Source organism: Chelonia mydas, chromosome 3, assembly GCF_015237465.2.
Source record: "Chelonia mydas isolate rCheMyd1 chromosome 3, rCheMyd1.pri.v2, whole genome shotgun sequence".
Classification (NCBI taxonomy): Eukaryota; Metazoa; Chordata; order Testudines; family Cheloniidae; genus Chelonia; species Chelonia mydas.
The window spans coordinates 81,802,438-81,818,107 of record NC_057851.1 but is presented as its reverse complement, the minus strand read 5'-3'; the positions used below and the strand labels follow the sequence as shown (position 1 = coordinate 81,818,107).

The 15,670-nt window shown below is 46.9% G+C and overlaps 1 protein-coding gene across 1 annotated transcript in view; it reads left to right on the top strand.

Annotated features, from left to right (window-relative positions):
• METTL24 (methyltransferase like 24) overlaps nt 1–15,670 on the top strand; it is an 86,676-nt gene that overhangs the window by 35,692 nt on the left and 35,314 nt on the right. Inside the window, exon 2 of the mRNA XM_027819843.3 lies at nt 6,950–7,048. Coding sequence (XP_027675644.2) covers nt 6,950–7,048 — 99 coding nt within the window. The remainder of the gene's footprint in view (nt 1–6,949; nt 7,049–15,670) is intronic.

Below are 15,670 nucleotides of genomic sequence, written 5' to 3'. Positions count from 1 at the left end.
GTGTGAGCTAGTGCAGCATCATGTTAATTCCATCATGGATTCTGACTCAATCCTGGCTGTTGATAGCTGCAAACTATTCCTGAAGGAGGACCTCCAGACAGTCACATTGCATGGAAGGGTGTATTTTCCAGGTCCCCCATAGAGCTGACTAGTCCACTCCACTCACAAATGTGCTGTACGTTTCAATACTTCAGCTGCATACACTGCAGGTTTCCCTCCAGCAGCTAGGAATAACATCTCCCTTTGCCATTAAGCACCACACGAACAGTTATGCCTTCCAAAATATGAAAGGCCTGACAAGACAGAAAAAGCCGTTTCCAATAAGGGCACGAAACAACCCGTCCCCGCTCCATATGGCAATTAGTTAAGAAATTTTTATGAAACAGAAAAAGGTTATAATTTTAAACTTACCATTGTTTCTGCACTTCTGTAACTGCAATTAACAAGGCTGTCCAGAGACGGTATGAGGACTGAGGCATCTCCTTTACAATGTGTGTTAGTTCACTTTAGAAATGTTACATTTTATGTCCTTGAGATGCCACCAAAATTAATTCAGTGCTCCTCCAGTGAGCTGGTGTAGACAATAACCCTCCATTTCTTGTCCTATTTCAGGACCCTCAAACTATACTGCCTACTTCTTCTTCAGGAACTCAATCTGTGGCCCGGCATACCTCCACAGACTGTTCCAAAAGGAAGCATTTCTATGATGAAATTATGGTCGAAGTTCTTGCAAAGGCAGACCAGCAGGTCCAGTACCAGAAGAAGAGGGACAGCATGTTTACAGGCAGGAAGAAAGGTTGAGGCTCGCTGCACAGGTGGAGGACAGGGTTTCAGCAAGGGAGCAGAGACTTCCAAAGCAGTTCCTGGAACAGGAACGGAGGCTAAGGGAGGAGGACAGTGCTCAACAGACAGAACTGTTTCAGCAACTCATCTCCATAATGGCTGCAAGAGACACATCTCTTGCTGCCTCCCCAACTCCATGATATGAGCACGTGCAATGTACCCTCAGTCCATTAGTAGCTTGGACAGCTCTGTGTCAGGGTGGCCCATGCACTCAGGACTCATGAGTGGCTGGGCAGGGCAACTAAACCCTGTGTAGCCTTCCTTCATCAACCCCTGTCCGGTGGAAACCTCCCCTCCCCTCTTCCGCTGCTATGTGAGGGGAAAATGTGTAAAGAAGGGAAAGAAGAATGTAGGGTCAGCGGTGATGTAGCAGTAGGGGGATTGTATCGTGTATTAACTATTTCCTGTTCTTTTTGTGTGTGTGGGGGGTGGGGGGGTTTGTAATGATAGCTGGCCTGCCAAACGCTGTGTGTGTTTTACTATTTTAGGACATGTTTACAAATAAAGGATGTTATATTTTCACGAAAGTATACTGCTATGTCTGCATCACATCATACAATCATGATTTGAGATGATAGAGCTAAAAATGTGTTTAGGAGTAATTAAGCACCAGTAAGAAAACCAGATTCCTCTATTTAGCTATTCACATTTTAATACATTCCATCTGTACACCCATTCTACCCTCTCTCCCAACACATAACCAAATTCACTATTTATCATGTCATTCAGACTTACTCTGCATGTCAGTCAAGCCTACATCTCTCCCAAGCACTGCCCCCCACCAAAAAATTAATAAGCCACTTTCCCCCCACAAGCACATTCCTATGGGTACTATTCCCCCTCTTCCATTGGGCCATGCAAGTCCATAATGTGAGAACACCAAGCAACACTGACTTCCGTTGCCCGGGTGCAACCAGCTCCCTCAGTGGTAGCTGCAGTTTCTGGCTGGGGGTACTAATCCAGCGACCCGTCATTATCATAGGTCTATTCAGGGGGAAATGGTTCAACTCTGGCTTTACAAAGGTTGTGAAGAGCACAGCAAGCCACAGTACTGCAATCAACACTGATGACATTGGAATCCAAACAGACACCTCCAAGGGGATTTTAATCTGCCAAAAGCACATTTAGCCACCATTCTACACCTGCTGAGAATGTAATTAATCTTTCTTTTGCCAGGGCCTCTGAAATTAGGGTGCGGTTTTGTAAGTCAAAGCAAAAGGGATGCATGGGCTCCCCCACAATAACAGTGGGGACAGTAACGCTGTTTAAGTAAATATCATTTGGTGGGAATAGTGTCCCAGCCTATCTATGAATGTAGACTCCTGAGCAGCAAAAAACTCTAGCATTGTGAACTTTTCAAGTACAGCCCTTGTAAACATTCATAAATCTGCCTCTGTGGTCCACAAGGGCTTGCATAACCATGGAGTAGTACCCTTTGTGGTTTGTGTACTCGTGCTCCTTGAGGAGGGCAAACTATGGGCATATGAGTCCCATCGGTGGCTCCTGGCACAGTTAGGAAACCCCATTCTCTCAAAGCCAGTAATTACCTCCAGAATATCTTTAATGCCTGCCACCTTGGGGTAACCCACACTCCTGATTGCCTCAGTTAACTACCACTTTACCCACAGTCAACTTTCCAACCCCAAACTGGCTGGCAACAAACTTGTAGCAACCAAGGGTAGCCAGCTTCCAGACCATTATAGCAATCTACTTCTGGACTGACAAGGATGACCTCAGATGTGTCTCTTTATGTTGGGGACAAGCTGCTCACAACACTCCAGAAATGTAGCTTTCTTCATGTGAAAGTTCCGGACCTACTCCTGGTCATCTGAGGTCTGCATGACGATGTGATCCCACCGGTCTGTGCTTGTGGCGTTGCTCCAGAAGTGGTGCTATGTAGGGGGCATCAGCGGCTATGCAGTTATATTGAGCAGCATCTGCCAGTGCGAGTCTGAAATGGTATTCCAGGGTACTCCTCCTCTTCTGCTGCCTCCTCTCCTTGCAGCTCCATCGGGAAATCCATCAGGTACCTTTGGGGGGGACAGAAAACATCGCTAATATGTCCACAAGTGCCTCAGATGCTGTGCCAGTTTTCTGACACAGGAGTGAAAGCGCAAGAAAAAGAAGTTCATCAAAAGGCACCTCGTCCAGGTTGCTGGCTCGGAGAGCTGGGAGTGCCCAGACCAAAATGACGGCTTGGCAGGCTGTGTTTGGCAGGCTGTTCAGACTTCCTACAGCATGTTGGGCTGACAGGAAAATTTTCCCACATTGTACCACAGTCCTAGGGCTTGAGTGGCCACATTTTGTGGGGAGGGAGGCTTTTGGGACTCTGGGATATGATTACTTTGACTTGGATCTGCACACTGCAGTGTGGATGTCAGAACTCTAGATTCGAGCACGTGTTAGAAAAGTCTTAATGTAGGGTTAAAATACAATGTAGATGCTCAAGCCCAGGGTTCCCTAACACGGGTCAGCTGACTCAAGTCCCACTAACCCTGGGCTTACATTTCAGAGTAGACATACCCACCGGGGCTGTTACTCCCTCCCTTGCAGGGGTACAGACTGGGCCTTTGCTTCACCATCTCCCATCCCAGGGTGCCAGCCAGCACAGCCAAGCTGAGTTGGAGGGGGAAATAGTCTGCTATTGGTATAGACCTACTGGATCAATTTTGATCAGCTCCTGATGCAATGCAGCTTACTCAGAGCAGAATGTAATGTTGCAATCTAGTCCACTGTGAGAAAAAAAATCAGAAAACCTCGAGAGAGAATGCCACAGGAATTCTTTAACATCCCACCATATGAAAGAGAATCTCATTTCAGACAAAAACAAAAGGAGTACTTGTGGCACCTTAGAGACTAACCAATTTATTTGAGCATAAGCTTTCGTGAGCTACAGCATGAAAGCTTATGCTCAAATAAATTGGTTAGTCTCTAAGGTGCCACAAGTACTCCTTTTCTTTTTGCGAATACAGACTAACGCGGCTGTTACTCTGAAACCTGTCATTTCAGACAGTTAATGCCAGAGTTTTATTTTCTCTGTCAACTAGCAGTAAAGATAATTTGTGGGTGCAATGGAACAATTGGTGCCCTGTAATTCTACTACTCTGTGGAGTACCTGCAGTGTTCTACATTTCAGAATAGCTGACTCAGCTGTTTGGGTGCCCCTGGTTTTGCCTGAAAATTATTGCCAGACTTCATTCTCATTTCAGCTTTCAGACATGTCAGATCTACAGCTTTCCTGTCATCATAAATATTGTGTAGCCAGATGAAATGTTTGAATCATTTTGAAAGATTCCACACTTTTCCCTCCCAAAGTGTCCACTTAACTTTCTGACATCAGCAGTTTCAACATCACACTTTGAAATCAGAGTATCAATGGTCTGTGCCACAAGTGGGTTTCTTGATATTCTGGCTTCTGTGACATGCAGTGTGGGACATGAATTCTTGTTTAATAGCAAAAAGTGAAAGAAAGCCAAAAAAACATGGCGGGGGGGGGGGGGGGGGGGAATGTAAGGTTACTGTTTGGCTGTTGCTGCAAAAGTTTCTAAAATGTTCAGCATCTCTTCACTGTTACAAAAAAAAAAAAAAAAATGAAAACCCAAGACCAAAACTCTCCTACAGATTACTTGGCTCATATTCACTCACAGACTGTGTTTACTTAGAAAGCAAAAATATGAACTTGTGATAGGAGTTCAAGGCAAAAATTCCATCTGGTCTGGAGTTCCTGTCTAATAATCTTTGTGTTTGAGCTTCATCTTTCTTTCCTTCTATTCTTGCTAGGGTTGCCAACTGTCTAATCTCACAGACCCAAACACCCTTGCCCTGCCCTGAGGCCCCACTCCTTCCCTTCCCTGAGGCTACACCCTGCTCACTCCATCCCCACTACCCCCCTTTACTCACTTTCACCGGGCTGTGGCAGGGGGTTGGGGTTGGGGTGTGGGAGGAGGTGCGGGCTCTGGGCTGGGGCCGAGGGGTTCAGAGGGTGAGAGGGGGCTCTGGGCTGAGCCTAGGGCAGGGGCTTGGGGTGCTGGAGGGAGCTCAGGGTGCGGGTTCTGGGAGGGAGTTTGGGTGCAGGAGGGGGCTCAGGTCTGGGGCTTGGGGTGCTGGAGGAATTTAGGGGTATGGACTCTGGGAGTTTGGGTGCAGGAGGGGGTGTGCAGTGCAGGCTCCGGGAGGGGGCTCAGGGCTGGGGCAGGGGATTGGGGTGCGGGGTGCAGGCTCTGGGAGGGAGTTTGGGTGTGGGAGGGGACTCAGGGCTGGAGTAGGGGTGCAGTAAGGGTGAGGGGTGTGGGCTTCGGCCGGGAGGCGCTTACGTTAGGTGGCTCCTGTTCAGCAGCGCAGCGGGGATAAGGCAGGCTCCCTGCTTGCCCTGGTCTTGTGTCGCTCCCAGAAGGGGCTGATACGTTGCTGTGGCCCCAAGGGGGGTGGGCAGGGGTCTCTGCACACTGTCCATGCCCCAATGCTGCAGCTCCCATTGGCCAGGAACTGTGGCCAATAGGAGCTGTGGGGGCGGAGCCTGCCTGAGCCCTGCTGCACTGCCATCTGAGGTAAGTGGGACCAGGGGGCTCCATGCGCTGCCCCCTTGGTGCGCCATTCCGGAAGTGGCCAGCACATCTCTGTGGCCCCTGGGGAGGTGCAGGTGCCGCCCCCACAGCTCCCATTGGCCACAATTCCCAGTCAATGGAGCTGCGGAGTTGGTGCTGGGGGCAGGGGCAGCGTGCTGAGACCCCCGCCCCCAGCAGCCACAGGGATGTGCTGGCTGCTTCTGGGAGCAGCGTGGGGCCAGGGTAGGCAGGGAGCCTGCCTTAGCCCCACTGTACCACCAGACTTCTAGTGGCCTAAAATCTCCTGGGTTGTCTTCAGTAGCCTCTGGGAGATAGGGCCTGATTCCAGGACACTTCCAACGAAACCAGAAGCATAGGCAACCCTAGTTCTTGCCCATCTGCTATGTCCCCCATATCACTACAATGGTTCCTGTACCTGAGGAGAGAGGGCTGCAACTTCCTCTATAGCCTGTCAATATTGCTGTGTCAGTCAGCTTAATGGAAGGCTCTTTCTTCCTCCTATGATTTCAGCTCTGACAGTGTTCAGTCTAGTCCAATTAGTTTTACTTCCTTTAACTTTATTGTTTTGAGACTTTCTTATTGAAATGAGACCCTGCTGGGATCACAGACCGCTTTTGCTTTTGTTTTTGTTTTGTTTGTTTACTTGATGCAAAACAGTGTTATGAAAAAACCATGGTTGTCTTCCTGGAATTTTCAGTTAATCACAAATGACCAAGGGAAGCTAGACCCCACCTAACTTATTATAAGACTAATGGACTGTCACAATGCAAAGAATAATCTTTTTGGTGGGGCTCAGTCATAGGGAATTTGTCTTAATTTTAATTTAAGATTTCTCCATATACTTTTGTGTGTGTGTTTGAGGGAAAGAGCAATTTCTAAAATGACAAAAGCATGCTGCATTTAGGGAAGGTATTGCTGTTGGGAGTGCAACACCCTGTTGGTATGCAAACACATTTCTGAAAGACCTTTCCTGTCCTACTTTCTGTGGGAAGTGTTGTTTGAAAAGCTGACAGGATCTCCAAGGTTTTGAGCTGATGGGCCCCTCACAGAGTATGCAAAGCATCCACTGAAACTAGTTCCCTGTGGAGATGAAAATGAAGAGTTATAATACTATGGGCAACAATGCTGCCATTTTTCAGGAAAATAAAGAATTCTGATAACTCTTTTTAGGCGAACATGAAAGAATAAAGGACCTTTTCTTTTAAAAATGCAGACTACCATATTGAATTATAAAACTAGACTTTAAAAAAAGAAAAGCTACTGATTGTCTAGGTTTATTGCTTATAATCACTGTTTGCAGTGTAAGATCCCCATATATTACCAGAAACTGAAGTGGAATGGTATGTTCAACTGCATTAAATTTTATAGTGAACTATTGTAGGATTTTAGCCATTCACATTCTGATCTTCTACATGTCAGTAACAAATTTTAGAAAACATTTTTATATTTAAACTTATATCTCATTTAATATATTGTGCCCCTGCATTTTATGCTTTTACTGAGAGATGCCATTCCTTTAAGTGTTTTTTCTGTATTTACAGACTATACGATGGAACGTAGACCTGCAGCCTTGGGCAAGTCCAACTCCTTCCCTGAATTATGAGGCCTTGAGGTTCCTGAAGTATATCACCACACCTCAGGTTGGTTTCCATTTCGATATCCAGTTTGAAAATAATTTGCAAAACGCAATCAATTATTCCCCCCAAAAAGATTCTTCAACAAGAGTTACAATGATTTCCAATCCCCATGGAGCTGAAGGTTGCATCTTGTTTAGATTATATATATTGTTTCTGAAGCTGTGCAACTTAACAATGGTGATCAACTTAAATATGATGGTTAAAAGAGAGGCTAGAAAGAGACTCCTTTCCTTTGAACATTTATTTATAAAATCCATCATTGCTACCTGTGCCGCTTCTCGAGTACAGTACATCTGAAATTTCAGAAATAGACACACAAGGGCTGGGGGGGGGTCCCAAAAGTTTTGTGGCAGGCACTGGAGGACCTTTAAATAATCATTTGGTAGCCAGGCACATTTTCTTGAAAAATATGCATTCTAGGTACTCAACCAGTTTAGGAGAAGTGGCAGGTCCCCCTATATATTAAACAGGTTTCCCCAGTAATGTCAATAGCGATCCAATCTCTCTGTAGCAAAATATTCTTCTATTCACCCCAAAAAAATGGTGGGAGTAGAGGGAGAGAGGTTAATTTCTGAGATGCTGAACACTTAGAACTCCAGTTGCAGTCAAAGGGAGCTGCAGGTGCTCAGCACATCTGAGAATCAGGCCTGGATGTCTTGCTAAAGATGTAACTTTTTACAATGACATTTATATGTGTATTTCACCCAAGAAAGAATGGGAAGGGCCGCTAGATGCCCATAGTTTAGAACAGGGTGGGTATTTTATTATCCTTATCTACCAACAAGTAATCCCTGAACATCTGACTTGCAACTTGTCTATTCTGTGTCTTGCACCTGGGAATAACAAAGAACTTTATAAGATTGGTGTTTGTGTCACTCCCATAAGAAATTCTTTCTTTATACAGTGTTTCTGAGGATGATACCTAGAAATATACCACTGTCCCTGTCTGTTGGTAATTGTGAGGGTAACACAATCCCTGCTTATCTGCAGACCTATGGGTGCCCTAGCTGTATGATTAGAAGTACCTGAATCATTTTTACAGTGATGTCTGTGCCCCAAACACTCACTAGAATGAAGTATACTGAGAAAGCAGGAATGAAGATGATTCAAATGAAGACAGTAAGATCTAAATGGAACCAAATTAATTATACTTCTTGTTGTCAAGTAGAGATGCTTAGCCTGAAGCAGGCTTAGAGCACAGAAAACAGTCCTTATTCAGTGACTTAATACATTGTGGCAGACTCTGCTAGTTGGGTCAAAACCTACAAGAGCATCAATTAGTAAAGAGTTTATAGTTTTTGACATAGCAATCAAGAGGTTCACCTCCCAGAATGATGACTGACCTCTGGGGCAGGCATAAGTGAAATCAAGAAATGAAAGAAACCCTCATTGCTGATCTAACAGATGCTACTGAATTAATAAGTGACCATGATAGCCCCATAAAAGGAGTAAATGCCACAAGAAATGAAAGATATTTACAGAATTGGGCATCAGGTCTTGTTTTTCTTGTGGACTGAGCAAGTTTCAATGAAATGAAAGACCAGTGCCGCCAAATCGAGAAGATATCATAATCCCTTGCCTGAGCAAGGTGTGGACCTGGGAAGGCACTTTAAATACTAAGATTAGGTTATCATGAAAACCTTAATATGTTTCATTCATTATTATTTGTATTAAAGTAATACCTAGGGGCCTCAACCAAGATTGGAGCTCCTTGTGCTAGGCTCTGTATAAACACATAGTAAGAGACAGTCCCTACCTGAAGAGCTTACAATCTAATTAGATAATACAAACAAGGGTGGTGGAGGAGAGGGGAAACAGGCCGAGAGAGGTGAAATGTGTTGCTCAAGGTTATACAACAGGCCAGTGGCTGAACTGGGAATGCAACCCAGGGCTCCTGGCTCCCTGTCTGGTGTCCTCTCCTCTTGCCCATGCTGCCAAGAGCTGTTAAAAGCTTTCCAAATTCTGAGCATTGTAATTGCTTGAGTATCATGAGTCAATTAACTCAGAGCATTCTGAAGTTTATTTATTTTGCTGCAAATAGATTTCCTGTGGAATACAGATTTTTTTTGTATTTTAAAATGAGCACCGATATATTATGTGCTTGTTATTGCAATGCTATTTATTTGCTGATTTTTATATGACTGAGGGTATGTCTACACTATGAAATTAGGTCGAATTTATAGAAGTCGGTTTTGTAGAAAGCGTTTTTATACAGTCGATTGTGTGTGTCCCCACACAAATGCTCTAACTGCATGTAGTCGGCGGAGTGTGTCCACAGTATCGAGGCAACCGTCGATTTCCGGAGCGTTGCACTGTGGGTAGCTATCCCACAGTTCCTGCAGTCTCCGCCGCTCATTTGAATTCTGGGTAGAAATCCCAGTGCCTGATGGGGCTAAAACATTGTCGCAGGTGGTTCTGGGTACATATCGTCAGGCCCCCCTTCCATCCCTCCTTCCGTGAAAGCAAGGGCAGACAATCGTTTTCCACCTTTTTTCTTGAGTTACCTGTGCAGACACCATACCATGGCAAGCATGAAGCCCCCTCAGCTAACCGTCACTGTATGTCTCCTGGGTGCTGGCAGACACGGTACTGCATTGCTACACAGCAGCAGTTTATTGCCTTTTGGCAGCAGAAAGTGCAGTATGACTGGTAGCCATCGTCAACGTAGTCCTGGGTGCTCTTTTAACTGACCTCGATGAGATCGGGGCGCCTAGGCAAACATGGGAGTGACTCAGCCAGGTCATTTCCCTTTTAAGTTTCATCTCATGGCGATGAGTCCTACCGGCAATGCACTGTCTTTTAATCAGCAGTCAGCAGAAGACGATGGCCAGTAGTCATACTGCACCATCTTCTGCCAAGCACCCAGGAGATGACGATGGGTAGCCGTCGTACTGCACAGTCTGCTGCCAGCAAGATGTATAAAGATAGATGAAGTGGCTCAAACCAAGAAATAGACCAGATTTGTTTTGTATTCATTTTCTCCTCCCTCCCTCTGTGAAATCAGTGGCCTGCTAAACCCAGTTTTGAGTTCTATCCTTGAGGTTTTGAGTTCTATCCTTGAGGGGACCATTCAGTTTCTCACAAAGCCACCCCCTTTCTTGATTTTAATTCCCTGTAAGCCAACCCTGTAAGCCATGTCGTCAGTCGCCCCTCCCTCCGTCAGGGCAACGGCAGAGAATCGTTCCGCACCTTTTTTTCTGTGCAGATGCCATGCCATGACAAGCATGGAGCCCGCTCAGATCACTTTGGCAATTAGGAGCACATTAAACACCACACGCATTATCCAGCAGTATTTGCAGCACCAGAACCTGGCAAAGCGAAACCGGGCGAGTAGGCGACGTCAGCGCGGTGACGAGAGTGATAAGGACATGGACACAGAATTTTCTCAAAGCACGGGCCCTGGCAATGTGGGCATCAAGGTGCTAATGGGGCAGGTTCATGCGGTGGAACGCCGATTCTGGACTCGGGAAACAAGCACAGACTGGTGGGACTGCATAGTGTTGCAGATCTGGGACGATTCCCAGTGGCTGCGAAACTTTCGCCTGCATAAGGGCACTTTCATGGAACTTTGTGACTTGCTTTCCTCTGCCCTGAGGCGCAATAATACCAAGATGAGAGCAGCCCTCACAGCTGAGAAGCGAGTGGCAATAGCCCTGTGGAAGCTTGCAACGCCAGACAGCTACCGGTCAGTCGGGAATCAGTTTGGAGTGGGCAAATCTACTGTGGGGGCTGCTGTGATGCAAGTAGCTAACACAATCAAAGATCTGCTGATATCAAGGGTAGTGACCTGGGAAATGTGCAGGTCATAGTGGATGGCTTTGCTGCAATGGGATTCCCTAACTGTGGTGGGGCCATAGACGGAACCCATATCCCTATCTTGGCACCGGAGCACCAAGCCGGCGAGTACATAAACCACAAGAGGTACTTTTAAATAGTGCTGCAAGCACTGGTAGATCACAAGGGACGTTTCACCAACATCAACGTGGGATGGCCGGGAAAGGTACATGACGCTCGCATCTTCAGGAACTCTTGTCTGTTTCAAAAGCTGCAGGAAGGGACTTTATTCCCAGACCAGAAAATAACCATTGGGGATGTTGAAATGCCTATAGCTATCCTTGGGGACCCAGCCTACTCCTTAATGCCATGGCTCATGAAGCCATACACAGACAGCCTGGATAGTAGTCAGGAGCTGTTCAACTACAGGCTGAGCAAGTGCAGGATGGTGGTAGAATGTGCATTTGGATGTTTAAAAGCACACTGGCGCAGTTTACTGACTCAGTTAGACCTCAGTGAAACAAATACTTCCACTGTTATTACTGCTTGCTGTGCACTCCACTATATCTGTGAGAGTAAGGGGGAGACGTTTATGGTGGGGTGGGAGGTTGAGGCAAATCACCTGGCTGCTGGTTACACACAGCCAGACACCAGGGCAGTTAGAAGAGCACAGAAGGGCGCGGTGCGCATCAGAGAAGCTTTGAAAACCAGTTTCATGACTGGCCAGGCTACCGTGTGAAAGTTCTGTTTGTTTCTCCTTGATGAAACCCCCTACCCCTTGGTTCACTCTGCTTCCCAATAAGCTACCCACCCTCCTCTCCTCCCGTCGAGCACCACTTGCAGAGGCAATAAAGTCATTGTTGTTTCACATTCATGCATTCTTTATTAATCATCACACAAATAGGGGGATAACTACCAAGGTAGCCCAGGAGGGTTGGTGGAGGAAAGAAGCACCAGGAGTGGTGGTGGAGGAGGGAAGGACAAGGCCACACAACACTTTAAAAGTTTAAAACTTTAAAACTTATTGAATACCAGCCTTCTGTTGCTTGGGCAATCCTCTGGGGTGGAGAGGCTGGGTGTCCGGAGGCCCCCCCACCGCGTTCTTGGGCGTCTGGGTGAGGAGGCTATGGAACTTGGGGAGGAGGGCGGTTGGTTACACAGGGGTTGTAGCGGCAGTCTGTGCTCCTGCTACCTTTCCTGCAGCTCAACCATACGCTGGAGCATATTAGTTTGATCTTCCAGCAGCCTCAGCATTGAGTCCTGCCTCCTCTCATCACACTACCGCCACCTTTGAGCTTCAGCCCTCTCTTCAACCCACCACTTACTCTCTTCAGCCCGCCACCTCTCCTCCCAGTCATTTTGTGCTTTCCTGCACTCTGACATTGTCTGCCTCCATGCATTCGTCTGTGCTCTGTCAGTGTGGGAGGACAGCATGAGCTCAGAGACCATTTCATCATGAGTGCGTTTTTTTTGCCTTCTGATTTTCGCTAGCCTCTGGGAAGGAGAAGATCCTGTGATCCTTGAAACACATGCAGCTGGTGGAGAAAAAAAAAGGGACAGTGGTATTTAAAAAGACAGATTTTATAGAACAATGGGTACACTCTTTCACAGTAAACCTTGCTGTTAACATTACATACATAGCGCATGAGCTTTCGTTCCAAGGTTGCATTTTGCCTCCCCGCAGCGTGTGGCTAGCACCTCTCCGCTTCCCCCTCCCTGTGACTAACAGCGGGGAACATTTCTGTTCAGCCACAGGCAAACAGCCCAGCAGGAACAGGCACCTCTGAATGTCCCCTTAAGAAAAGCACCCTATTTCAACCAGGTGACCGTGAATGATATCACTCTCCTGAGGATAACACAGAGAGATAAAGAATGGGTGTTGTTTGAATGCCAGCAAACATACACTGCAATGCTTTGTTCTACAATGATTCCCGACTACGTGCTTCTGGCCTGGAGTGGTAAAGTGTTCTACCATGGTGGATGGAATAAGGCTGCCCTCCCCAGAAACCTTTTGCAAAGGCTTTGGGAGTACATCCAGGAGAGCCGCGAATGCCAGGGCAAATTAATCATTAAACATGCTTGCTTTTAAACCATGTGTAGTATTTTAAAAGGTACACTCACCAGAGGTCCCTTTTCTGCCTGGCGGGTCCGGGAGGCAGCCTTGGGTGGGTTTGGGAGGTACTGGCTCCAGGTCCAGGGTGAGAAACAGTTCCTGGCTGTCGGGAAAACCGGTTTCTCCGCTTGCTTGCTGTGAGCTATCTACAACCTCCTCCTCCTCATCATCTTCCTCATCCCCAAAACCTGCTTCCATGTTGCCTCCATGTCCATTGAAGGAGTCAAAGAACATGGCTGGGATAGTGGTGGCTGAACCCCCTAAAATGGCATTCAGCTCATCGTAGAAGCGACATGTTTTGCGCTCTAACCCGGAGCAGCTGTTCGCCTCTCTCCTTTTCTGGTAGGCTTGCCTCAGCTCCTTAAGTTTTACGTGGCACTGCTTTGGGTCCCTGTTATTGCCTCTGTCCTTCATGCCCTGGGAGATTTTGATAAATGTTTTGGCATTTTGAAAACTGGAACGGATTTCTGATAGCACGGATTCCTCTCCCCATACAGCGATCAGATCCCGTACCTCCTGTTCGGTCCAGGCTGGAGCTCTTTTGCAATTCTGGGACTCCATCATGGTCACCTCTGCTGATGAATTCTGCATTGTCACCTCTGCTGAAGAGCTCTGTATGGTCACCTGCAACTTGCCACGCTGGCCAAACAGGAAATTGAAATTCAAAAGTTCGCGGGCCTTTTCCTGTCTACCTGGCCAGTGCATCTGAGTTGAGAGTGCTGTCCAGAGCGGTCACAATGGAGCACTCTGGGATAGCTCACGGAGGCCAATACCATCTAATTGTGTCCACAGTACCCGAAATTCGACCCAGCAAGGCCGATATCAGCGCTAATCCCCTTGTCGGGGGTGGAGTAAGGAAATGGATTTTAAGAGCCCTTTAAGTTGAAAGAAAGGGCTTCGTCGTGTGGACTGGTGCAGGGTTAAATTGATTTAACGCTGCTAAATTCGACCTCAACTCCTAGTGTAGACCAGGGCTGAATGGGCCTGGGGAGAGAAGAGAAGCCTCCATTCGTGCTTACGGCTTAGTGAATCTTGGGGACAGCATGAAGAAAAACTGTTTAAGTTTTCATTAATTTACCATAGGTATTATGAGCTAAAGAGGGGAAAAATGCAGCATGCAGCCCTCCAAATGGTAATTTTCAAGATAATGGTATTTTAAAGATTCATCATAATCATCATCATCATGTTCCTATTACGCCTCTGGCGTTTAGGGCAATGACGAAGCTCCTCCGCTCCTGTCTGTTTCTGGAAAGTCTTTCAGTAGCTTCCCAGCTGTGTCCCAGGTTTTTCAGCTCGGCTTCCACAGCTCTTCGCCACGTTTTCGGGTGGCCTCATTTTCGCTTGCCTTCAGGTGTCCATCTTATTGCTACTCTTGTGATGGAATCAGTTTCCATCCAAAGCACATCACCAATCCATCTCCAGTGCCTCCTGGCAATGATGATGCTCAGATCCTCTTATTTTAAAGATTAAGCCTCATTAAAAGTGAGTGTTTTGTTTATTTGTAAACAGAGGATATGGATAGTGATTGCTAGAGCTCAGCCTGAATTGTTTCAAAGTAACAGCCGTGTTAGTCTGTATTCGTAAAAAGAAAAGGAGTACTTGTGGCACCTTAGAGACTAACCAGTTTATTTGAGCATGAGCTTTCGTGAGCTACAGCTCACTTCATCGGATGCATAGCATATCGTGGAAACTGCAGAAGACATTATATACACACAGAGACCATGAAACAAAACTTCCTCCCACCTCACTCCCCCGCTGGCAACAGCTTATCTAAAGTGATCCTCAAGTAGAGCCATTTCCAGCACAAATCCAGGTTTTCTCACCCTTCCCCCCCCCCCCCCACACACACACATACAAATTCACTCTCCTGCTGGCAACAGCCCATCCCCCTTTGAAACCCCTCTTTATAATGCGCATGATAATCAAGGTGGGTCACCTCCAGCAGTAATCCAGGTTTTCTCACCCCCCCCCCCACACCCCCCCCCCCCTTTTCCAAAAACCACACACACAAACTCATTCTCCTGCTGGCAACAGCTCATCTTACAATGTGCACAGCAATAATCCAAGTTTAACCAGAGCGTCTTGGGGGGGGGTTTGCAGGAAAAAAAACAAGGGGAGACAGGCTACCTTGCATAATGACTTAGCCACTCCCAGTCTCTATTCAAGCCCAAATTAATAGTATCCAATGACTTCCATTCTAGCGCTGTTATTTAGTTGTTCTGTCTCATCAGTTCCAGAGAGGTCAGTGTCTGTGCTTTCCTAGTGTTGGTTGAGATTGGAAATTGGATGAGAGCTAGCTGTCTGAGGCTCTACCTGGACAAAACAGAAGACATCAACTTTTTGTTTGCCTGTAAATTGCGTAGCAAACCTATGGCACTATATAAATAATAACAGTGAATCACAGGCCTGTAGATCAGTGGTTCTCAGCCAGGGGTCGGGGGCCCACTGTGGGGCCCTAAGCAGATTTCAGGGGGGCCTCCAAACAGGGCCAGCATTAGACTTGCTGGGGCCAGGGTAGAAAGCTGAAGCCCCACTGCAGGGGGCTGAAGCCCAGGGCTCTGAGCCCTACCACCCAGGGCTGAAGCTGAAGCCTGAGCAATGTAGCTTTGCAGGGGCCCCTGTGGCATGGGGCTCCAGGCAATTGCCAGGCTTGCTACCTCCTAATGCCGATCCTGGCTTTTATATGCAGAAAACCAGTTGTTGTGGCACAGGTGGGCCATGGAGCTTTTATAGCATGT